The sequence below is a fragment of the Hyla sarda genome, chromosome 2 (assembly GCF_029499605.1).
Source record: "Hyla sarda isolate aHylSar1 chromosome 2, aHylSar1.hap1, whole genome shotgun sequence".
NCBI classification, from domain to species: Eukaryota; Metazoa; Chordata; class Amphibia; order Anura; family Hylidae; genus Hyla; species Hyla sarda.
In genome coordinates this window covers 184,422,442-184,447,813 of record NC_079190.1, presented here as the reverse complement: position 1 = coordinate 184,447,813, position 25,372 = coordinate 184,422,442, and the positions used below count along the sequence as shown (strand labels likewise).

At 39.0% G+C, this 25,372-nt stretch overlaps 1 protein-coding gene across 3 annotated transcripts in view; it reads left to right on the top strand.

The window, feature by feature from the left end:
* Window positions 1-25,372, top strand: part of GABRG3 (gamma-aminobutyric acid type A receptor subunit gamma3) — a 656,700-nt gene that overhangs the window by 315,537 nt on the left and 315,791 nt on the right. For all 3 annotated transcript variants that reach the window (XM_056555892.1, XM_056555893.1, XM_056555894.1), the window contains one exon: window positions 10-230. In XM_056555892.1, the coding sequence (XP_056411867.1) occupies window positions 10-230 (221 nt within the window). The remainder of the gene's footprint in view (window positions 1-9; window positions 231-25,372) is intronic.

The window sequence follows — 25,372 nt, the reverse complement described above, 5'->3', positions numbered from 1 at the left end:
TGTTGACAGGAATACCAAATAGACATATTTTTTGCTCAAACATGGACTGACAATCGTCTCAGGTTCAATAGCACCATGAAGCTTTTAACTCTCAACAGCAATATGGTTGGATTAATATGGATTCCAGACACAATTTTTCGGAATTCTAAAACTGCTGAAGCTCATTGGATTACAACTCCAAATCAACTTCTACGAATATGGAATGATGGAAAAATTTTGTATACATTAAGGTATGTTGCTATTGTCACTTTCTATTGTTATGACTTTGTATATTTTGCTTTATCACTTATTTTTCTTTATTTTAATTATTCTTTTTACCAGTTTTGCTTTATTCACATGCTATAGACCACACTATGTGTTATGTTATGTTACATGTAGATGTTAGCTTACAAAGACATATCAAAAGTTTCATCAGTTGGGGTCTCTGAGACTCCCACTGATCCTGAGTACTAGAGGGAATAAGCACTCAGCAGCACACATTACTCCCCAGATCTTGGTGATCTTAGCCTCGCTGATCCTTTATAAGTCCATGGGGCAAAGAGACAAAGATCGCTGAGGGTCTGGGAAGTAAAGTGTGCTGTGGTTGCGTGTTCCCTCTCATTCTCCTGGTGTGACCCTAACTAATCAAAACTTTTATTGACATTTAAAAGTTTTTTTAAGTAACAGGTACACTTTAATTCTATGTAAGGAAAGCTAAAATTTTAACAGGATAGCCAAATGTGATGGGAACAGACCCTAAGACTATGTTATGCCCTTCAAGGGGTACTCTGCTGGAAAACATTTTATTTTATTTTTATTTTTTAAATCAACTTGTGCCAGAAAGTTAAACAGATTTGGAAATGTCTTCTATTAAAAAATCTTAATCCTCCCAGTACTTATCAGCTGCTGTATGCTCCACAGGGAGTTCTTATCTTTTTGAATTTCCTTTCTGTTTGACCACAGTGCTCTCTGCTGACACCTTTGTCCATTTTAGGGACTGTCCAGAGTAGGAGCAAATCCCCATAGCAAACCTATCCTGCTCTATACAGTTCTTGACATGGACAGAGGTGTTAGCAGACAGCATTGTGATCAGACAGAAAAGGCATTCAAAAAGAAAAGAACTTCCTGTGGAGCATACAGCAGCTGAAAAATACTGAAAGGATTAAGATTTTTTTAATAGATGTACTTTACAAATCTGTTTAAGTTTTCCAGCGGAGTACCCCTTTAATGATAAGAGTATTTCAGTTCTAAATAACCAGACACTTTTTAATGAGTTTAAACACATGGTGGGTTACTGGCCCTAACTATTTTTTTACTTGGGCTACCAAAATACATGTTGCTAATATTGGGGTAGAGTTTTCAAAAAGTTAAGTAAAAAGTGTTTTTACTCTAAAGTGTACTTCCGATCATGGCTTTGGAGGTAGGGTATTTGTTTAAATTTCCTGGAAACATAAGATCCTGAGACTTGTTGAGACTAAATTGTCCATAAAAGGGACACTGTGGAGCTGGAAAGGGTGCAGAGACGCGCGACTAAACTAATATGGGGCATGGAGCATCTTAGCTATGAGGAGCGATGAAAGGAGTTGCAATTGTTTAGTCTTGAGAAGAGACGTTTAAGGGGGGATATGATAAACGTATATAAGTATATTAATGGCCCATACAAAAAATATGGAGAAAAACTGTTCCAGGTTAAACACCCCCAAAGGACGAGGGAGCACTCCCTCCGTCTGGAGAAGAAAAAGTTTAATCTCAAGGGGTGACACGCCTTCTTTACCATGAGAACTGTGAACTTATGGAGCATTCTACCTCAGGAACTGGTCACAGCAGGAAAAATTAACAGCTTTATAACAGGATTAGATACATTCCTGGAACAAAATAACATTAATGCTTATGAAGAAATATAAAATCCCATCCCTTCCCCAATATCGCGCCACACCCCTACCCTTCAATTCCCTGGTTGAACTTGATGAACATATGTCTCTTTTCAACCGTACTAACTATGAAACTATGTAATTTGATAGCTGTATTTGCTGAAAGTCCCATGTAAGCCTACAGGACTTCTGGTAAATTCTTTACCTGATTGCTTTTTCTCTGACAAGTCTCAGCCTTTGAAATGTCTAAAAAATATCCTACTGTTGTAGCCTTCATCAGAGGTATGCTTTAAAGTTATATAAAGTATAAAAATGAGATACAATAGTCTGTTTCAGTTTTAGATGAACTTTATAAAATATATAATCACAGGTGAACAACATTTTTTTTGTTGTTACTTTTTTTGTATTTTAATTAAACTTGGTTGTATGTTATTTTTACCACAATATATCAACCATTGGGTCATATTTTTTTTTTATTTATTTATGTATTTATTTTGCTGTAAAGAGGACATACATAGATGCCCTTGATATGTTGTGACATTAGTCACTGGCAGATATGGTTTAAGCCTGCTAAAACCCAGCAGCTATGCTGAGGGGCACCTTCGATCACGTGATCACCATATCCAACAAAAAACAATTGCAGTACTCTTATTTCTGTTCAGGGGTATTCCAGCCTTATACAGCTTATTCCCTATCCAAATAATAGAGGATAAGATGTCCGATTGCAGGTGTCCCGCCACTAGGACCCCAGTGAACTCCATGCAGCACCTGCCATTTTCTATGTTGGGTGCTGCTTCCGAGATGTGATGTCATGGCCATGCCCCCTCCATTTATGTAACGCCCCCTCCCGAAGACTTCACCGGAGCATGGCCATGACATCGATCTCGGTCTCGAGAGCAGCACCCAGCACAGAATGGCAGGTGCTGCACTGAGATCGCGGGGGTACCAGTCTCCTCCACTTCTTGGCTGGGCAGTAGCTGCTGACTGTCCTCTAGATTGTTAACACTAAATAGTGGAGCTGAACCCACAGCATAAGATACTTCCTAGGGGGAGGGAACAACATAGGACGGAGGCAATGAGAGGACATGGACTGCTCCGGGGCAATGCCAACTGAGGGTTGTGTCTGAGGGACCCACCGACTGTTGACTAGGGGTGTCAGATGTCACTTGTGATTAGGTGGATAACCGTGTTAACCAATCGATGACGGCAGATGGGTTGCTGAGGGAAGTAAAATACGCTCCACTACGCTTAAAATAATATTTGTCTACAACACCAGCAGGTGTGTACTTTTGCCTGACCTTTCACAGTATCTAGGCCCTTAACCAGTTAGGGAGCACGGGCGTACAGGTAGACCCTGATGCCCTGGTGCTTAAGGACCAAGGGCGTTCCTGTACACCCGTGGGAATTCCGGTCTTCGCCGCTCGCCAGGTGGGGACTGGACCAGGATGCCTGCTGAAATCGTTCAGCAGGCACCCCGTGCAAACCACTGGGGGATCATGAAACCACACCATGTCGGCGATTGCCGCAAATCGACGATCAATTCAGATTGCCGATTTGCGGCAATTCCGGATCAATCGGGTCCCTGGTGACCCGGAACAAAATGGTGATAGGTGCCGTCCGACACGGCACCTATCACCCTTTAGCAGCAGGAGTGAGGTGGCACTGGTGCCACCTCATGATTATCCTGAGTCAAATGCCAGTGCGGTGTAAATGCTCACTGCACCCCTTATTAAATTCTGTGAGGGATGTAGTTTCCATAATGGGATCACATGTGGGGGGGCTCACTGTTCTGGCACCACGGGGGCTTTGTAAACGCACATGGCTCCCGAATTCTATTCCAATCAAATTCTCTCTCCAAAAGCTTGATGGCGCTCCTTCTCTTCTGAGTATTGTAGTTCGCCTGCAGAGCACTTTACATCCACATATGGGGAATTTCCATACTCAGAAGAAATGGGGTTAGAACTTTTGGGGTCTTTTTCTCCTGTCACCCCATGTAAAAATGAAAAATTTGGGGTAACACCAGCATTTTTGTGAAAAAAAAATATTTTTTTTATTTTCACATCCAACTTTAGCGAAAATTTGCCAAACACCTGTGGGGTGTCAAGGATCACTGAACCCCTTGGTAGGTTCCTTGAGGGGTGTAGTTTCCAAAATAGTATGTCATATGTTTTTTTTTTCTGTTCTGGCACCATTGGGGCTTCCTAAATGTGACATGCCCCCAAGAAATCATTTCAGCAAAATTTGCTTTCCAAAAGCCAAATGTGACTCCTTCTCTTCTGAGAATTGTAGTGCGCCCGCAGTGCACTTGATGTCCACACATGGGGTATTTCCATACTCAGAAGAGATGGGGTTACAAATTTTAGGGGGCATTTTTTCCTGTTACCCCTTGTAAAAAATGTAAAGTTTGGGGAAAAACAAGCATTTTAGTAAAAAAAAAATCTAAATTTAACGAAAAGTCGTCAAACACCTGTGGGGTGTTAAGGCTCACTGTACTCATTGTTACATTCCTTGAGGGGTTTAGTTTCCAAAATAGTATGCCATGTTGTTGTTTTTTTTTTGTTTTTTTTTGCTGTTCTGACACCATGGGAGCTTCCCAGATGTGACATGCCCCCAATAACCATTTCAGAAAAACTCACTCTCCAAAATCCCATTGTCGCTCCTTCCCTTCTGAGCCTTCTAGTGCACCCACAGAGCACTTTACGTTCATATATGAGGTATTTCCTTATTCAAAAGAAATTGGGTTACACATTTTGGGGAGCTTTTTCTCCTTTTACCCCTTGTAAAAATTCTAAAACTGGGTCTACAAGAACATGTTAGTGTAAAAAAATTTAGATTTTGAATGTTCTCCTTCACTTTGCTGCTATTCCTGTGAAAAACCTAAAGGGTTAACAAACTTTCTGAATTTCATTTTGTATACTTTGATTGGTGCAGTTTTTATAATGGGGTAATTTATGGGGTATTTCTAATATAATTCCCCTCAAATTCACTTCAAAACTAAAAAGGTCCCTGAAAAATTCCGATTTTGAAAATTTTGTGAAAAATTGGAAAATTGCTTCTGAATTTTGAAGCCGTCTGATGCCTTCTAAAAGTAAAAACATGTCAATTTTATGATGCAAACATGAAGTAGACATATTGTTAATGTGAATCAATATATAATTTATTTGGTATGTCTATTTTACTTACAAACAGAGAGCTTCAAATTTAGAAGAATGTAACATTTTCAACTTTTTCATGAAATTTTGGAATTTTTCACCAAGAAATGATGCAAGTATTGACGAAAATTTACCAATATGTTAAAGTAGAATATGTCATGAAAAAACTTTCTTGGAATCCAATTCATAAGTAAAAGAATGCCAGAGTTATTAATGCTTAAAGTGACAGTGGTCAGATGTGCAAAAAATGCTCTGATGTTTAAGGTGAAAATGAGCTTGGTCCTTAAGGGGTTAAGACTTTAACAGAAACAAAATGGTACACCATTTAGATGTACGCTCAGGTTACATTTAATAGAGGACAATACGCTTTTAGTGCTCTGCTCACCCTTCCCTATCAGTGCTTCTAGGCTGGATTTGGGCTTGAGATGAATCGCTGCTGTAAAAAAGCTTTTCTGTGCAACACACTGCTCTCTGTCCCTCTCTGCAATAGAATGCTGATGTGACTGGGAGGTAAATCACTGCTGTAAAAATGCTTTTCTGTGCAACACACACTGCTCTCTGTCCCTCTCTCACTTTCTCTGCAATAAAAGGATGAAGTGACTCGCCACAAGATAGCAGCCGATTATATAGGGCTTTGACATCACAGGGGTGGCTGACTCCTGATAGGCTGCATGCTGCATGTGATTCAGGGTTGCCACGCCAACTCTTTTTACCGCCTTCCCAGGATTCCTTGCCCCATGTACTCACATGTGGATCCGCCATTTTAGCTACCCTGGAGCCTGGACCGCACTAAATGGAGTTTAATGAAGCGATTTGCGGCGATATTCGCATCCGTTGCGGATCAAATTTTTCCTGAAATTCACAGCTAATTTGGATTTGTCAGGTTCGATTCACTCAGCCCTAATAGCAACCATTCTTTTTTCAGATCCTTAGAGTTCTTTGCCATGAGGTGACATTTTGAACTTCAAGTAAAATGTATTAGAGAGCGTATGATCGATAACACCACATTTAGGACACCTACTCCCCATTCACACCTGAGACTTTGTAACACTAACAAGTCACATGACACCAAGGAGGGAAAATTGCTAATTGGGCCCAATTTGGACCTTTGCACTTAGGGGTGGACTTACTTTTGTTGCCAAGGTTTAGAAATGAATGGCTGTGTGTTGAGTCATTTTGAGGGGGCACAACATTTAACACTGTTATACAGGCCGGGAACTCACTACATTGTAGAAGAGTGTAATTTCTTTAGTGTTGTCACATGAAAAAATGGAATAAAATATTTGTTTTAAATGTGAGGGGTGTTCTCACTGAACATAATATCCATCCACATTTCTGGGAAATACATGCTGTAGTCCATACAATGTGTATTTTTATGCAGCTGATTAAAATGCATGTTGTTTTAGGTTATATGCCACCTCTTTGACATATATTCCATATGGATTGCATGTGACTGTATTCTCTAAAAACTAAGTCCCAATAATACCAGAAAATATATAATGCCAGAAAAAATGTGCTGCCTGGAATTATGTGTCAATATATGTCTGCATTATAAGAATATGAATAAAAACACACCAGTAAAAGTATATCTTTGGTTCTGATACTGCTACTGTACTGTGCTAGGTTTAGAATAGAAACCACTAAGTATAAAGCTAATTATTTTGCTGATGACATATTCCTAAACATCACTTGGCATCATACATCATTGTTGAATTTTTTACAAGTTTAATATCCTATATTTTCCAGTCAGTATAATAATTTAAACAAAACAGTTTATGTATAGTGATATGGATGGCACACTAAAGTTTTTGGAGATAAATTTTAACTTTATTGGCCATCATCAATATATACTGTATTTGGTGGGTAAAATCCACAAATATTTAGAAGATGATATTTATATATAAAATTATAAATGATCTAGAATATGTAAATTACATTTTGAAGATATATTGCAGGAAATAAGGAAAAAAATTGTCATGTGGAATAATAAAGATACAAGTACAATGGAAAGGATTAAAGAGGTACTATTGTGGAAAACTTATTTTTTTTAATCAACTGTTGCCAGAAAGTTAAAGGGGCAGACAGTATTGGGCATGCTTAGGAAGGATCTGCGCTTGTCTTGGGGTTAAATGGCAATGTCAGGAGATACTGTGGCTAGCTTTTTTGAACTGGTAATTCCTGTTTGACTTTTCTTTTTTTGACTACATATCACACAATTCCATTTTCCCCCCCTCCCACACATCAGCCATCCCACCCATTGAAACATAAATGAGCTACATCCATTCAAAGACCTGTGGTTTTCAATGAGGGTGCCTACAGCTGTTGCATTAGTTGCAGATTGATCTCTCTCCCACCAAGCGATCGCTCCACCCATTGAAGCAGACAGGCTCCCTGTCATCAGCTGAGTAAGGTCTCGGCCGCATTGCAACCTGGGAAAAATCTGAGACAACAGTAATTTTGTATGCTGTTAAAAATAAATATTGGAGTGAAAATCACAGAAGAATTGTGAGAAAACCGTCAAACACAGGTACAGACACTATATTATGAACTACAGTAACTTTACAGCCCCTGTAGCATAGTCAAATAAAAAAAAAAATCCTGGAATACCCCTTTAAACAGATTTGTAATTTACTTCTATTAAAAAATCTTAATCTGTCCAGTACTTTTTAAGGGCTGTAAACTAAAGAGGAAATGTTTATCTTTTTGGATTTCTGTTATGTCACGACCACAGTGCTCTCTGCTGACCTCTGCTGTCCATTTGAGGAACTGTCCAGAGCAGCATATGTTTGCTATGGGGATTTTCTCCTGCTCTGGACAGTTCCTAAAATGAACAGCAGAGGTCAGCAGAGAGCACTGTGGCCGTGACATAAGAGAAATCCAAATAGATAAACATTTCCTCTGTAGTATACAGCCCCTAAAAAATACTGGAAGGATTAAGAGTTTTTAATAGAAGTAATTTACAAATCTGTTTAACTTTCTGGCACCAGTTGATTAATAAAAAAAAAGATTTCCACACTAGTACCCCCTTAAAGGGGTTGGTCAGGCAGGGTTTTTTGAATATATCTGCAAGGGAAGGGGTTAAAAAAGAAAAATGCAAACACTTACCTTTTTTGTTTCTGTGCCACTGGTGTGACAGAGCTCCGGTCTTTGCTGTGCAGCACTTCTGAGTTCAGGAATGGGACATCACAACAGTCTCCAGTACTGCGCAAAATAGTCTAAGTGAGGTCTCACCAGTGTTCTGTACACCGGCATGAGCACTTCTCCCTCTACTGCTAATGCCTCTCCCTATAAACCCAAACATTCTGCATTTCCTGCTGCTCTATGACATTGACCATCTACCTTTAAGTATTCTAAAATAATTACTCCTAAATTGCTTTCCCCAGGTACTGAAGATAGGACTGTACCAAATATCCTATTTTCTGCCCTTGAATTTCTACACTCAAGATGCATTATCTTTCACTTATTCACATGAAATGTCAGTTTCCAGACTTCGGACCATTCTTCTAGTTTATTTAAATCCTGTTCCATTCTGCGCATCCCTCCAGGAACATCATCCCTGTTACATATCTTTGTGTCATCAGCAAAAAGACACACCTTACCATTGAGACCTTTTGCGATATCACTAATGAAGATATTATACAAAATGGGTCCCAGTACAAATCCCTGAAGTACCCCACTGGTAACAAGACCTTAGTCTGAATATACTCCATTTACAACACATTGCTTTATTTTATTTTTTTTTTCAAGTCATTTTACTAACCTTGTTGCAAGAATGCAAATCAAGGTAAAATGTATACTTTTTACCACCAAAACAAGGCCAAAATGTGGTGGACATAGCCAGAAGACTTTAAATATTTATAAAACATGTGTGATTATCATTCTCTTTTACTTCATGACAATATTTCTCAAAAAATAAGAAAATGCATTAAAACTGCATGTGGTGTAAATTGACCCCAACCCACTTGTACAGTGGGGATAAAAAGTTTGGGCACCTCAGGTAAAAATGTGTATTAATATGCATACAGAAGCCAAGGAAAGATGGAAAAATCTCCAAAAGGCATCAAATTACAGATTACAGAATATGTCAACAAAAGTTAGATTTTATTTCCATCATTTACACTTTCAAAATGACAGAATACAAAAAAATGGTGTCTGCAAAAGTTTGGGCACTCTGCAGAGTTAATATCTTGTACTGCCCCCTTAGGCAAGTATCACAGCTTGTAAACGCTTTTTGTAGCCAGCCAAGAGTCTTTCAATTCTTGTTTGAGGTATCTTTGCCCATTCTTCCTTACAAAAGTCTTCCAGTTCTTTGAGATTTCTGGGCTGTCTGTCACGCACTGCTCTTTTAAGGTCTATCTATAGATTTTCAATTATGTTGAGGTCAGGAGATTGTGAAGGCCATGGCAAAACTTTCACTTTACGCCTCTTGATGTAATCCCCCGTGGATTTTGAGGTGTGTTTAGTATCATTATCCATTTGTAGAAGCCATCCTCTCTTTAACTTCAGCTTTTTCACAGATGGCATCAAGTTAGCATCCAACATTTGCAGAAATGTTATTGAATCCATTTTTCCTTCTACTCGTGAGATGTTCCCTGTGCCACTGGCTGCGATACAACCCCAAAGCATGATGATCCAACCCCATGCTTAACAGTTGGACAGAGATTTTTTTCAATAAATTCTGTTCCCCTTTTTCTCTAAACGTACCTTTGCTCATTCCGGCAAAAAAGTTCAATTTTAACATGAGTGGTCCACAGAACTTGTTTCCAAAATGCATCAGGCTTGTTTATATGTTAATTTGCAAAGTTCAAAGCTGATTTTTGTTGTGAGGATGTAGAAGAGGTTTTCTTCTGATGACTCTTCCATGAAGACCATATTTGTACAAGTATCTCTTTATAGTGGAATAGCGTACCACAACTCCAGTGTCTGCCAGATCTTTCTGGAGGGATTGTGCAGTCAAACGGGAATTGTTTTTCTCACAATCCTGCGAGCTGTTCTGTCTGATATTTTTCTTGGTCTTCCAGATCTTACTTTAACTTCCACTGTTCCTGATGACTGCCATTTCTTAATTACATTCTGAACAGAGGATATTGACATCTGAAAACTTTTTGCTATCTTCTTATAGCCTTCTCCAGCTTTGTGAGCGTCAACTATTTTCAGTTTCAGATTTCTAGACAACTGCTTAGAAAAACCCATGGTGCTGATTGTTGGGGCAAGGTCAGATAAGTCTGGGCATTTAAAACCTTTGAGATTGACATCACCTGGTCTTCCCTGATGATGTTTGAAAATAATCCATGTAACTGGCAGGTCTCAGCTTTGCAAAGGGGGCAGTGCATGCTATAAATTCTGCAGGGTGCCCAAACTTTTGCAGATGCCATTTTTTTGTTTTCTGTTATTTTGAAAATGTAAATGATGGAAATAAAATCTAACTTTTGTTGACATATTATAAGAATCTGTCTAATCTGTAATTTGATGCCTTTTCGAGATTTTCCATCTTTCTTTGGCTTCTTCATGCACATTAATACAAATTTTTACCTGGGGTGCCCAAACTTTTGATCCCTACTTTAAGTCTCAGCTGTTTATATGTCTGTGCTGGAGCCTAGCCCGGTAATTAGGGGGATCTCATTAGGTGAATTGCATCAAATACACTCCACCCTCTCTCTGCAAAGCAAGAGGTTTGATAGGTGCAGGCAGCATACGAAAATCATTTATTTTCTGAAATAGAATCAAGATGGCTGAAAATATATGCCTGCCACATGAGCTAAAAAAGGTAAGCACAAGGCATGCACAAGAACCTCTACATTATTTTATATTCTGCACTACTTTTTTTTTAAGAACCCCCCACCCCCCATCAGAAGAAACATCCTACCACATATATGTCCATACACTTACTGTTCCAGTGTATTTCGATGTAAAATAAATAAATGACCAAATGTAAAATATTTCATGTATCTGTTTGATTTGGTTCTCTTTATCCACTTTCAGAACATGTGTCAAAATAGTTTTATACATACATATTTGCTCATGCTATTTTAAACCTTTTATGTGATGGTTCATTTTCACTTTTTGCTATCCGAAACATAGAATTCTAACATAAAATATAGGATAAAAATAGATTATACAAGAACCATGGAACCTTACGGAAATACCGTGGTATGTCTGCTGATAAGTACATAGGCCAAAGAGTAACTTCGCTGAATACATAGTCCTCTGAACTTGTAAGTTTCCAGGGAGCCAGAACACATGACTATAGGCTTGTAGAGAATGATCTTTACCTGCTCTCAAAGTAAAATAAAAAATACATTTTATACAGAATAAATGCTGGAGAGTAAAATTCAATCCATATAAGCTGAAGATAGACCTTGAAACACTTTTATGTTAATTTAATACACTTTATAGTAGGCAGATTATATAATAATTGTTATGTTACTGTAATAAACTGCTCACCTTCATACAATTATACTTTTCCATTTTAAGCAGATAATAGAACAGGAAAATAATTGATTTAGTTGTTTAAAGGGGTGGGCCAATTCTTAGATCTTTTAATAAGATACACAATAGTGATGCTAATTACTGTCACTTGTGTGTCCTTTTATGCAGGATTATGAATCTCCACTCTGTGAATACCCTTTCATTGCTTGCCTTCTAGAGGGCCCCACTTTCCATAAGATGACTGCATATGGAGGAGCATATGAGCTTAAAGGAGTACTCCACTGGAAAACTTTTTTTTTTTAATTAACTGATGCCAGAAAGTTAAACAGATTTGTAAATTACTAAATTAAAAAAACGTAACCCTTCCAGTACTTATCAGCTGCTGTAAGCTCCACAGGAAGTTCTTTTCTTTTTGAATTTATTTTCTGTCTGACCACAGTGCTCTCTGCTGACACCTCTGTCCATTTTAGGAACTCTCCAGAGTAGGAGCAAATCCTCATAGAAAACCTATTCATCTCTAGACAGTTCCTAAAATGGACAGAGGGGTCAGCAGAGAGCACCCATTGTATCCCCCTCCCCCATATATATTGGCTTATCGCCAGTGCCAGACTATTCTGTTTTTTTCAGTTCATATATAATTTTTTCATCTTCACCAAGATGTTTAGTTTTATTAAAGGGACAGCAAGCATGCAAAAAATAAATTAAAGGGGTCATCCAGGATTTTTTTTATATATATATATATATATATATATATATATATCAACAGATTTGTTAAAGTTAAACCGATTTGTAAATTACTTCTATTAAAAAATCTTAATCCTTTCAGTACTTATGAGCTTCTGAAGTTAAGGTTGTTCTTTTCTGTCTAAGTGCTCTCTGATGACACTTGTCTCGGGAACCGCCCAGTTTAGAAGCAAATCACCATAGCAAACCTCTTCTAAACTGGGCAGTTCCCGAGACACGTGTCATCAGAGAGCAGTTAGAAAAGAACAAACTTAACTTCAGAAGCTCATAAGTACTGGAAGGATTAAGATTTTTTAATAAAAATTTTTAGAAATCTGCTTAAGTTTCTGGAGCCAGTTGATATATAAAAAGTTTTTTCCTGAATAACTCCTTTAAGGAAAATGCCATGTAGATAGGTGCTGGGAAGCAGGCATCATTGTTACAGACACATAAAAGTATTAAATAGTGTGTTGGACATGGCTTTTGTTTGCTAAGTTTGGACACCCACTGGGTTCTCTTGCAGCTTTCCCCAATTTCTAAAATCTATATAATGCGAATCAAAATTTTTACAGAAAGTGTTATCTGACACATACTTTAGTGAGGGGCACAAAACCGGACTGTCCTCTAGGTTTTCCTCCTTTTAATATAGTACAAGACAGGACATTCTCAGGATACAAAATAAACAGGGACAAAAGTGAACTCTTCTTGTATGCAGATGAATACTCTTCCCCTCCCTTACCTTGATCAGGCAGGGGAAAACGCAGGATTGTTTAAAGGTGTTCAGAATCTTTAGTCATGCTTTGGTATGGAGTGTTGTTGCTTATGCCAAGTAAAAAAAGACAAGTTAGAACAATTTAAAGCCTTAACACTGATGATACCTGTCCCTGCAGCATAGATGGCCCGGACCAGCTCACCCTAAGTACAAAACAAAAGGGGGGAGGCTGGATGATGACGAAGGCTGAAGTGGTCTTCAACCTGCGGACCTCCAGAGGTTTCAAAACTACAACACCCAGCATGCCCGGACAGCCGATGGTTGTTCGGGCTTGCTGGGAGTTGTAGTTTTGCAACATCTGGAGGTCCGCAGATTGAAGACCACTGATGAAGGGATTGACAGGCAGAGAGATCACTCGAGTATAAGCAGAGGGGGGCATTTTCAGCATGAAAAATCGTGCTGAAAAACTCGGTTTATACTCGAGTATATACGGTAACTTACAAATCTGTTTAACTTTCTGGGTACAGTTGATTTAGAAAAAAATATTTTCCAGTGGAGTACACTTTAAAGTCACAGCCATTTTCATTTTTTCCTCCTTACCTTCTGAAAATAATAACTTTTATTTTTCGATCCACAGACCCTTATAAGGGCTTGTTTTTTTTTTCTTTAGCACAACCAATTGTGCTTTGTACTGAAATTACTAATTTTACCATAAAATGTATGGCAAAACAAAAAAATACTCTTTGTGTGGGGAAATTGAAAATAAAACTGCAATTTTGCTAATTTTAAAAGGTTTTGTTTTCACGCTGTACTCCTAACGGTAAGGTTGGTTTCACACCACGTTTTGTACTTACGGTTCCCGTATACGGCTGGGAGGAGGGGGGGCGGGGTTTAATCACGGCGCCCACACTCAGCCGTATAGGGGAACCGTATTTAATGCATGTATATGAGCCAACCGGAGTGAACCGGCTGCGTTTCTGGCCGTATGCGGTTTCCCGACCGTAGGCAAAAATGCGGTCAACTTTTGCATATATGTGACTTTTTAATCACTTTTTATTTATATTTTTTTAATGTGATGTAACAAAAAAGCAGAAATTTTGGACTTCTTTTTTCTTTGTTATGTTTATGCAATTGACCGTATTGGATAATTACCATTATATTTAGATTTTTGGGACATTTACGCCCGTGCCGACTCTAAATATGTTAATTAATCACTTCATGATTCAGCGTTTTTTTTTTTTTGTTTGCTCATGTTTTTTTGTTCCTCACACTCTAAGACCCATAACTTTCTTATTATTCCATTAACAAAGTTGTAATAGGGCTTCTTTTTGTGGGGCAATATTTTTTTTAGGGTTCACAATATGGTAAATTTGGCAAGTTTTCTTTATTCTATGAGTCAGTATGATTCAAATGATGCCAAACCTGGATAATATTTTTTACGTTTTAAGGTACAAAAAAAAATGTGAAAACTTGAAAATAAAAAGTGTGTTCAATGCCATGTTCTGACCCCTATAATTTATTTTATGTTTCAACCTACGGAGTTATGTTAGGGTTTCATTTTTATGTTATGAGCTGTAGTTTTTAATTATACCACTTTTACAAATGTATGACTTTTTGATCACTTATTATTATGTCTTTTCTGGGACGTGATGTGATAAAAAATCTGCAAATTTTGTGCTTGGAATTTTTTTATTGTGTTTAAATGTCTTAATTTAACAGTTTGGACAATTATGCAAATATGTTTTTTTGTGTTTAACAAATGGGAAAACAGGAAAGGTGATTTGAACTTTTATTAGAAGGGAAGGATTTTTTTTATAATCTTACAACCTTAAAAAAAAATGTTTACACATTTTTTTGTCTCCATAGGGGCATATCATAAACCATCATTAGATGACTTAGGGCCCATTCACACTGCCATTGGGCTGCGTTATGTGAAGCTCTGTAGCAGTTTTGTCAAGTTTAGCAGAGGAAAAGTAGTGCAAGCACTATTTTTTTTCTTATCTAAACTCCTGAAAAATTATTGGATCACCGATGGACCCCTTGCGAGTGAATGGGGTCCATTGAGACCTGGCAGTAGCCGTGTGCATCCGACGCGTTTCATGGTCTGTTCAGCTAAAGAAAAAACCTTAACAGGTTGGATGCAAATGGCCTCGGCTTACATAGATCAATGTAAAGCTATTGCATTACATAAATCTATAGGGCTGCCTAAGGCTCGATTCACCAAAGACCAGAAAGAACGGATAAGTCCCTATTCTTCCAAGCAACCCATTTGCAGCCCACGGAGCTGCAGATTGGTCCTCTAGACACCAGGGATTACTGGCATTTGATGTTTACATGTTGTGATTGCTATTGATAATGGCATTTAACCACTTAAATGATGGACATCGGAGCCAGCTCCCATGTTCGTCATTACCAGCATATGTCAGCTGCTGATAGCAGCATGCATCTGCCGGTTATAATGAGGACCCGACCTGGGTGCCCGTACAATATTCCCCTCACTCGACCCATGCTTTTTGGGGTAAAATGGGAAAAAGGGGCCATTAATATTTTTATTAGGGGAGGGGATTTTTCACATTTGTTTAACTTTTTACTATTATTTTTCCACTTTTTATGTCTCCATAGGGGACTATTTATAGTAATCCTTAGATTGGTAATACTGTTCAGTGCTATGGTGATCTTCAACTCTGGTCTGCTGTAAGGCAGACTAAAGAAGTAGATGCCAGTAGAGCAGCGGAGACAGGTGAGGGGGCCTCCGTCCACCATATTGGATGATCAGATCTCTGTGACATCTTGATCACGGCATCTGAGGGGTTAATAGCGGACATGAGTGCAATCGCTGATGTCTGCTGGAACCGGCCTTGCATCAAGCTAATGTAGCTTGTGTGCTCGCATCATGTTTAGGATGTAAATATATGTCCTGGTGCGTTAAGTGCCAGGACACAAGGACGTCCATTTATGTCCTACCTAATTAAGGGGTTAAATAGATATACTGCCACTGGACCAACATTGGAGTTACGCTTTAAGCCTGAGTGCCAGAGCACACATTGTGCTCCTGACAATTATTATTTTTTTTTAAATGCATGTGTATTATAAGTAGTAATAACTAGTAGAATGCCACTTAGGCCTCTTTAACCCCTTAAAGGGGATCTCCGGTGCTTACACATCTTATCCCCTATCCAAAGGATAGGGGATAAGATGCCTGATCGCGGGAGTCCTGCGGCTGGGGACCCCCGGGATCATGCACGCGGCACCCCGTTTGTAATCAGTCCCGGAGCGTGTTCGCTCCGGGTCTGATTACCGACGACTAAAAGGCCGGCGGTGTGTGACGTCACGCTCCGCCCCTCAATGCAAGCCTATGGGAGGGGGCGTGATTGCTGTCACGCCCCCTCCCGTAGGCTTGCATTGAGGGGCGGAGCGTGACGTCACACGGGGTCGGAGGCGTGACGTCACACGCTGCCGGCCTTGTGGTCGTCGGTAATCAGACCCGGAGTGAACACGCTCCGGGGACTGATTACAAACGGGGTGCCGCGTGCATGATCCCGGGGGACTCCCGTGATCAGGCATCTTATCCCCTATCCTTTGGATAGGGGATAAGATGTGTAAGCACCGGAGAACCCCTTTAAGGACCAGGCCCATTTTGGCCTTAAGGACCAGATCAATTTTATTTTAGCATTTTCGTTTTTTCCTCCTCGCCTTCTAAAAAACTAATTTTGGAAAGTTTTGTTTTCATGCTGTATACTTTCCGGTAAAAATTACATGTTTTCTTTATTCTGTGGGTCAATACAATTAAAATGATACCCATGTTATATGCTTTTCTATAATTGTACCGCTTAAACAAAATCTCAAACCATTTTAACAAAATTTGAATGTTTGAAATTGCCCTATTTTGACCAACTATAACTTTCTCATTTTTCCATATATGGGGCGATATGAGGGCTCATTTTTTGCGTCATGATCTGTAGTATTTATCAGTACCACTTTTGGATAGGTTTTACTTCTTATACATTTTTTATAAATTTCTTTTATAAAATGTGACAAAAAAGCAGCAATTTTGGACCTTATTTTTTTTTACGTTTTCGCTGGATAATTAACACTATATTTTAATACCAAATATTTGTATTAAATATTTTTTTTTTACCTTTTTTGGGGGATAAAATGGGAAAGACGGACATTTTACTTTTTTATTGGGGGAGGGGATTTTTAAAATGTTTTTACTTTTTTATTTTAAATTTTTTAACATTTTTTTAAACACTTTTTATGTCCCCATAGGGGACTATTCATAGTAATTAGTCGATTGCTAATACTGTTCAGTGCTATGTATAGGACATAGCACTGATCAGTATTATCGGTAATCTTCTGCTCTGGTTTGCTCAATCTCAGACCAGTGCAGAAGACCCTGGGAGACAGCCGTAGCCAGGTGAGGGGACCTCCGGCCGCCATGCTGGATGATGGGATCCCCGCGACAGCGCTGTGGGTGATCCGATCATCCATTCAAAGTACCACACTGCCGCAGATGCCATGATTTGTATTGATCACGGCATCTGAGGGGTTAATGGCAGACATCCGCGCGATTGCGGATGTCCGCCATTACCGGCGGGTCCCTGGCTGCTTATAGCGGCTGGGACCTGCCTCGCATGACACGAGCACCGCTCACGTGCTCGCGATCATAGCGGCGTGTAAATGTACGCTATGGTGCATTAAGTACCATGTCACCATGATGTACATTTACGTCCATTGTCGGGGTATACATATTACAATAGCTCATAAAAGAAGGAAATCACACTGTTTACCTGTAGTAATCACAGGTACTGTAAGGAAGAAAATAAATAAATAAAAGGAAGGCAAAGGGGACAGACAGTCCATACACCGCAAGAAGCTTTCTTAATGAGTTTAGAAACACAGTACCCTGTGCCTCCTTCTGTTCCCAAGTGTCTCCTATTATAATACCATGTACCTTATATTAGTAACCTCAATGTGGTTATTGCAAGGCAGATGGGTATAATGTTAGAAATATGGAGAATTACCTTAACAGGCTAACATTTATAAGAATAGCAAAGCATAGCTCCAGAAAGCACTGACTTTTAAGGGGGGGGGGAGGGGAAATATATTAACATTTATGTTTTCTGTTTTCATTCTTGTTTGTGTAACATTAAAAAAAAACATTTTGCATATTTAAATGGTGGAAATGTGCAAATCAAATTATAGAAATCACCCAAAATCCTATTTAATTCTAACTGGTAGTGCAACAATATATTGGACTGAAAAGCAAGGGAGTTGTTATGTCTGTATTCTATGTATTTTTGTGTTGGTGTGTATCCACGCCTACTTATCATGCCTGTTTTTGCATGTTGTGTGCTTTTAGAGATGAGCAAATAGAATCTGACGAATTGGAATTCATTATTAATTTCATGAAAAATTCGATTTGGAACGAATGGGAATATCGCCCTGATTCTATAGCGCAAATCACTTCATTAAACTCTATTTAGTGCGGTCCAGGCTCCAGGGCATCTAAAATGGCGGATCCACATGTGAGGACATGGGGCATAGAATCCTGGGAAGGCGGGAACAAGGGTAGGTAGGATGACCCTGAATCACATGCAGGATGCATCCTATCAGCATCCAGTCACCCATGTGATGTCACATCCCTATATAATCGGCAGCCATATTGTGACCAGGCACTTCCTCCTTACACTACAGAGAGATAGATAGGGACAGACAGCCATGTGTGTTGCACAGAAAAGCTTTTTCCAGCAGATATTTACCTCCTAGTCAAGTCAGTGTTCTGTTGGACAGAGAGCAGTTTGTTTGTCACAGAAAAACATTCTTACTGCAGAGATCCACCTCCCAGTCACTGTCTACAGTGTTCTGTTATAGAGGAACAGAGAGCAGTGTGTTCCACAGAAGAACAGCAGCAATTCAGTTCAAGCACAAATCCTGCCTAGAAGCACTGATAGGGAAGGGAGTGAGATTGAGAGTGCAATTTTGGCTGTAGTACACAGCGACTGTGTGCTGCAGCACTGGTGTCTACTGCTGGTGTTGTGCACAAAAACTTTTTTAAGCGCACTGTAGCGCATTTTTCTGCCCTCATAAGTGCATACCACATACCTACATCTAAATGTTGTACCATTTTGTTCCTGATAAAGTCTTAAGGGCCTAGTTACTGTAAAAGGCCAGCCAAAAGTACACACCTGCTGCTGTTCTAGACAAACACTGTTTTAACACTAGTGAAGCGTATTGTACTCCCCTCATATATGCACTAAGAATGTCAGGCAGAGAAATGCCAGGACGTGCACAGAGGAGTGGCAGAGGCCTAAATTCATCAAGCGCAGACAGAGGTCGCAGCAGACTAGGGGCAAGTGGCAGCAGGAGTCGCAGAGATAGGCCTGATCTCCCATTATAAGCTAGCGGTTGTGTCTCAACCAGCAACCTATCAGCCATCATCGATTGGTTAACACGGTCAGTCCCCTTCATCTCAAGTGACATCTGATACCCCCAGTCAACAGTCAGTGGGTTGCATAGACACAACCCTCAGTTGGCATGGCCTGGGAGCAGTTCCTGTCCTCCCATTGCCTCTGTCCTATGCTGTCCCTTCCCCCCACAGAAGTATCTTATGCTGTTGTGGGTTCAGCTCCACTAGTCAGTGAGGATGATCTAATAGAGGACAGTCAGCTGCTACTGCCCAGCCAAGAAGTGGAGGAGACATCCGCTGCTTCCTCCGCTAGGCGGGTAAGTAGTGATGAGGAGAGTGACATGGCAGGTGGTGTAGCCAGTGTTCAGGGTCCTGAAGCAGACACTGTTGAGGATCCTGAGGAAGACGTAAGTGACATGAAGACACTTGTTGATGATGATGAAGCCGATCGCAATTGGGAGCCGGGTGCAGAAGGGGCTTCATCATCATCAGGAGAAGAGGGTTTCAGGTAGCCCATGAGACAGCAGCTGAGCCGGCAAGGTGGTAGCAGGGTTGGCAGCCGACATGGTGGTAGAAGTGGAAATACTGGACCCAAACGTGCCCAGGGGAGGCCACCTGCTTCTTAGCAGCCTACCTGCTAGTGGATAGCAGGTAGGAACAGGGTTTACTGGAGACGCTGGCAGTAGCAGTCAATTAGTGCAGACTGTTGGTGGAAAAATCACCTACTCGGCAGTGTGGCAGTTTTTGATCAAGCATCCGGAGGAGGTTAACATAGCCACATGCAAGATGTGTTAGCAGAATGTGAAGCGTGGCCAAGTTTCCAATGTTAGCATCATGTCCCTGCGTCAACACATGCTGCGCCACCATAAAGCGGCCTGGGAGAACCATGGCTCGGATGTGGTGGTACAGCCTGCTGCATCACCCAGTCTCTCTTTCAGACAGCCAAGGCTCCACCACCTCAGCCGAAGGGAGCTGTGTGTCATACCCTCCTTCTGTCGCTCCAGATACTCCTGCTCCTCCTACTTTTAGTCAGTCAATATGCCAGCAATCCATCAGTGAAACCACGTCCAAGAGACAACAGTATGCGCCCACTCATCCAATGGCACAGAAGCTGAATGTGCTCCTGTCCAAGTTGCTGGTGCTGCAGCCCCTCCCTTTTCAAGCGGTGGACTCTGCACCTTTCAGAGAACTTATAGCTTGTGCCGAGCCGATGTGGAGAGTACCAAGCAGTCATTTCTTTACGAAGAAGGCAGTACCAGTCTTGCACAATTTTGTGCAAGAGAAGGTGGGCCAATTCTTGAGGCTGTCAGTGTGTACCAAAGTGCACGGCATGCCGCCATGTGACTCCTTGTTAGATTGGGTTTTTGGTCATACAGTATTAGTTGAAAGTAAACGCCGGGACATTAAACTTGAAAATCTAATATAAATCTTAAATTTTAATTTAAAAAAATATTTTCAAGACTGAGGCCCTGTGGTCAGCGACGTCATATTATCTGTGGAATTATCACAAGAATCCAATGAAACAGCTGTCACATGTATCCTGAGTTTAGCCATGGCTTCTTGTCCTTTATACATATATTTAGATTTCAGCCTTATGTTTGTACATTGCTTGGGATTTTAGTATTATGTTTGTATATAATTAGTGTACCTTTGTAAGACCAGTTGGTTAAACAGATTGTATTCTGTTATTAGTCCTGTTTGGTTCTTGTTAATAATTCCTGTTTAATTCTTGGAGTCTGTTTAGACTAATCCAGTTCTCAGTCCAGTATTTAGTATTCTTGTTTAGAATCTTGACTTATATTCCTCCATGTTATGGAGTTTCGCTTTTAAAGTTTTACTTGTATCTGTTTAGTATGGATAGTGTTCTAGTAATCCTGACTTGTATGGTGTCTAACCATCAGTTAACCAGTTCATACCCTGCATATGCAGATCCTATTTAGCTGTATTATATTTATTCTGTTATCCAGTCTTGGTTATATTATTATATTTACCGTTTATTTTGTCTCTGGTTCTTGAACTGATTGTCAGTATGCTATATCTTGCTTTAATATTTCTGTTTGTTGCTATTTAGCATCCCCGTTGTATGGTAGGTCCTGTTTGTTGGTTTTTGTGTTAACCCTTTGTGTTCTTTATGTTAAATCTGGCTTTGTACAGTTTGTTTGTTACTTTGACTCTGGTTATGATTCACAGCTTAGGGTGTCTTTGCAAGTAGGCAAGTAGGCAGGTAAAGCAGCTTTAGGAGAAGTTAAGGGGAATTTTTTCCCTTCCCTATGTGATGTGATCAAAACAGAAGGGGAATAGATTTGCTAGGCACTGTATATTGAGTTGAAACCATAAGTTTATAATTTAACCAAGGGTGATTCACACCAAAGATTGTGAAAGTCATTAGACATAATAAAAGTAAGTAAATACTGTTACCTCTGTAAACTGTAACTCTTTTCTCTATACAATAATTTAAGTAAACAAGGGAGTATAGCCATATTAAAAAGACAACTAAAAATCTGAATAGATTTATCAATGGAGGAAGTTGGAGGAAGGACCAATTAAATTAGGAATTTAACTAATGTACATAAATAAACTATCCCTGAAATTGGAGGCATTTTTTTTTTAAGATTCATGAATTTATGATCAAAATATTTGTTGATGATAGAGAATATAAATACAGCATTTCCATGAACATCTACAAGATCATGAAAAAGAAAAAATATAATCCTCAAACAAAAAAAAATCAGTGCAGTATGGCCTTTTCACTGGTTCCATTTAGCTTTTGTGTCCTATGGAGTCTGCTTCAGGCAGCCCTGTCGAAGGTCTAAGATCAAGCTCAATGTTCCTGTTGTGTGCCTTTTCAGCTTGATCCAGCTTCTGGCCTTTTTCTGGTGTCTATGCCCCTGGTTTGTCTTGTATTACACTCTATGATTGATCGTCACATCAATACTATTTCACAAAGAAAACACATATCTTTCTGGGATTTATTTCTTGGATCAATCAGAAAGACATAATCTTTGAATGCCTTTAAATAAGCACTGTCATTTAAAAAAAAAAATGCACTGGTAATATACACTGGTGCAAAATGTGTATATTTTTTTGGTTAACAAAATTATGTTTTGTCCTTGAAGCTATTACCTCTGTGTTTCTGTGCAGAGACAAAATACAGAAAGTGTTGGCAGACAAGCAGGGCTCTGTGTAATGAGGCTCTATGACATGCCCCCGACTCACACAGCAGGCTGATTGACAAGCCAGGAGCCTGTACAGAGTTTTCTAACCAACGTATAGTACAAATATACATATAATGTTATTATCTGCATTATCTAAACAGCTTTTGCAAATGACAGATAGGCTTTAAATAAAATTATAGCACACTCACCATTGGTACAAGGCATAATAAATTAGCATTCATGCTAGAAGGGTATTTTTTTGCATTTCAGACCCTAAACCCAACAGTCCCTGCAGTACTATCCCTTCTATTTCAGTCTGCTACATATCAGGCCTAAACAGCCATCTGACACAAGTTTCAGGTCTCCCATCCTCTATCCCTCTGCCAACTGCCAGTGGGCAAGCCAACCCAACCTCCAATTTATTACTGTATTTAGCGGTGGGCAAGCCTCCTCCAGCTTCTAGTCCACTGTCTCTTACAATTAGGATGGTTTCATATAAGGCATTTTTTAGAATCAGATGTTTCTTTGGGAATCAATAGTAAAGTATAAAACATCATACCTTCAATCATTTTTTTATGGTGTTTCTCCCTTGGGTGGTGTTTTTTAAGATCATTTCTTTTTTTCTATTACTTTTTTTTAACTTATCTGTATCTGACATTACTTATACAGATAATAAATAGTCCAATTTTATTTTATTTTTTGTAAGAGATTACAATGCAATAGAACAGATGTATTCCCTTGCAATAGTAGTCATGCTGCATTGTAATGGTCTGCAGTAATGGGATGAATGTTACAACAATTACTAGTTTAAAATGTGCAGTTAGTGTTATATTGGGCAAGAATGAGTAAGGCCTGTAACTGAGATTGTCATGTTTCAACCCTCTTTAACCCCATAGGGACCAGTCCATTTTTCATTTTTACACATTCGTCCTTTTCCTTTTTATTATCCATGACTCATATTTTTTTCTTATCTACACACCTATATTAGGGCCTGTTTTTTGCAGGACCAGTTTTACTTTTAATGACCTTAATTTTTTCATGACATATGCTTCGAAACCGGAAAAAAAAAAAGAAAAACACTGGGTGTGTGTGCCATTTACCATACGGTTAGACTGTAATTTTATCATAATTCTTTAGGTCGGCATGATTACATTAATATTCATTTTGTGCAGTTTTTGTAATTTTTTTTAAATTGTCATTTTTTGACCGCTAAAACATTTTTGTTCTTTGTATACAGAACTGTATATGTGAGCTCTCTTTTTGTGCTGCAATCTATAGTTTTTTATTGGTACAATTTTAGTATTTACCAGACTTTTGAATAATTTTTTGTTATATTATTTTTGGTATATGATGTGATAAAAAACACAATTCTGAGGTTTGGTCTTTTTTTTTTTTTTTTTTTTTACATTTATGCAATTCACCATACATGATAAATAATGTTATATTCTAATAGTTTGGATAGTTCCATATGTGGCCATAGCAAATATGTTTGTTTATTTATTTATTTTAATTTCATTGGGAAAATGGCATACGGCATCTAAATGGCTAATAGTCGATCTTGGTGATTGCTGCATGCCTGCTTTTAGCAACAGCCCCCAGCTGGGTGCTGCTAGATATGCCACAAACTTGAATCAGGAGCCCATGCCATACATCCTTAATGTCCCCATGACATGCATACATGCCATGAGTCATTAAATGGGTACTCTGGTTAAAAACATTTTTTTTTTAATCAACTGGTGCCAGAAAGTTAAACAGATTTGTAAATGTCTTCTATTTAAAAATTGTATATCCTTCCAGTACTTATAAGTCTGATCACAGTGTTCTCTGCTGACAGCTCTATCCATATCAGGAACTGTTCAGAGCAGGAGAAAATCCCCATAGCAAACATATCCTGCTCTGGACTGTTCCTGATACAGACAGATGTGTCAGCAGAGAGCACTGTGGGCAGACTGAAAATTAATTCAAAAAGAAAATAACTTCCTCTGTAGTATACAGCAGCTGATAAGTACTGGAAGTATTAAGATTTTTAAATAGAAGTAATTTACAAATCTGTTTAACATTCTGGCACCAGTTGATTAAAAAAAAAAAAAATTCCACCAGTGTACCCTTTAAGACATATAAGAAGATATGTCATGAAATAGAACAGTGTATTTATGACCAACCATAATACCAAACAGCACAAATAAAATTTGCTATATAGATAGTTACCAATAAGAAAGAATGCAGCACACTAATAGTTAGAAGTCTGTAGTAGTTGAGAGCTTGGTTCTTTCCCCGTCTTCTAAAGTTCTTCTCTGATGGCTGATAGTTGAGTCTAGAGACGAGCAAACTTTCGAAAAATTTGATTCGGCCAATTCGCCAAATTTTCAGAAAAAAATAGTTTCTGACCAAATTTGTTTGTAGCAAATTGCTGTTAAAAATGGCCATTTCTGTCCTACGGAGAGCCCCAATAGGGGTGTAGAACACTTTGCCTTGTCCTAACATGCATAAGAAGTGTGCTGTGTTAGTGAAATAATACTGTTATTCAATATGGCATGCAAATTACAGGCATTGCTATTAGAATCACTGCTGCAGAGCGTCGATGTGGCAGCATGGAGACTATATGGTGTCAAAATTTAAGACAATAAAGATAATTTTATGTAATTTTAATTTAATTTAATTTGAACTTATGAATGACACAGCCTGGAATTGGCAGCAGCACGAGGAGACCATATAGTGGCAGAACGACCCAGTCTGGAAGTGGCAACAGCCTGAAAAGACCATAGGGCCTCACAATAGAGAAGATTAAACATATTTTTGAATTTTTTTAATTGAAGATTTTAGATATATTAATTTATATTAATATAGTTTAATTTAAGGTGCCAACAGCATAAGGAGACCATATGGCGGCACAATGACACAGCCAGGAGATGACGGCAGCATGAGTAGACAATAGGGCTTCA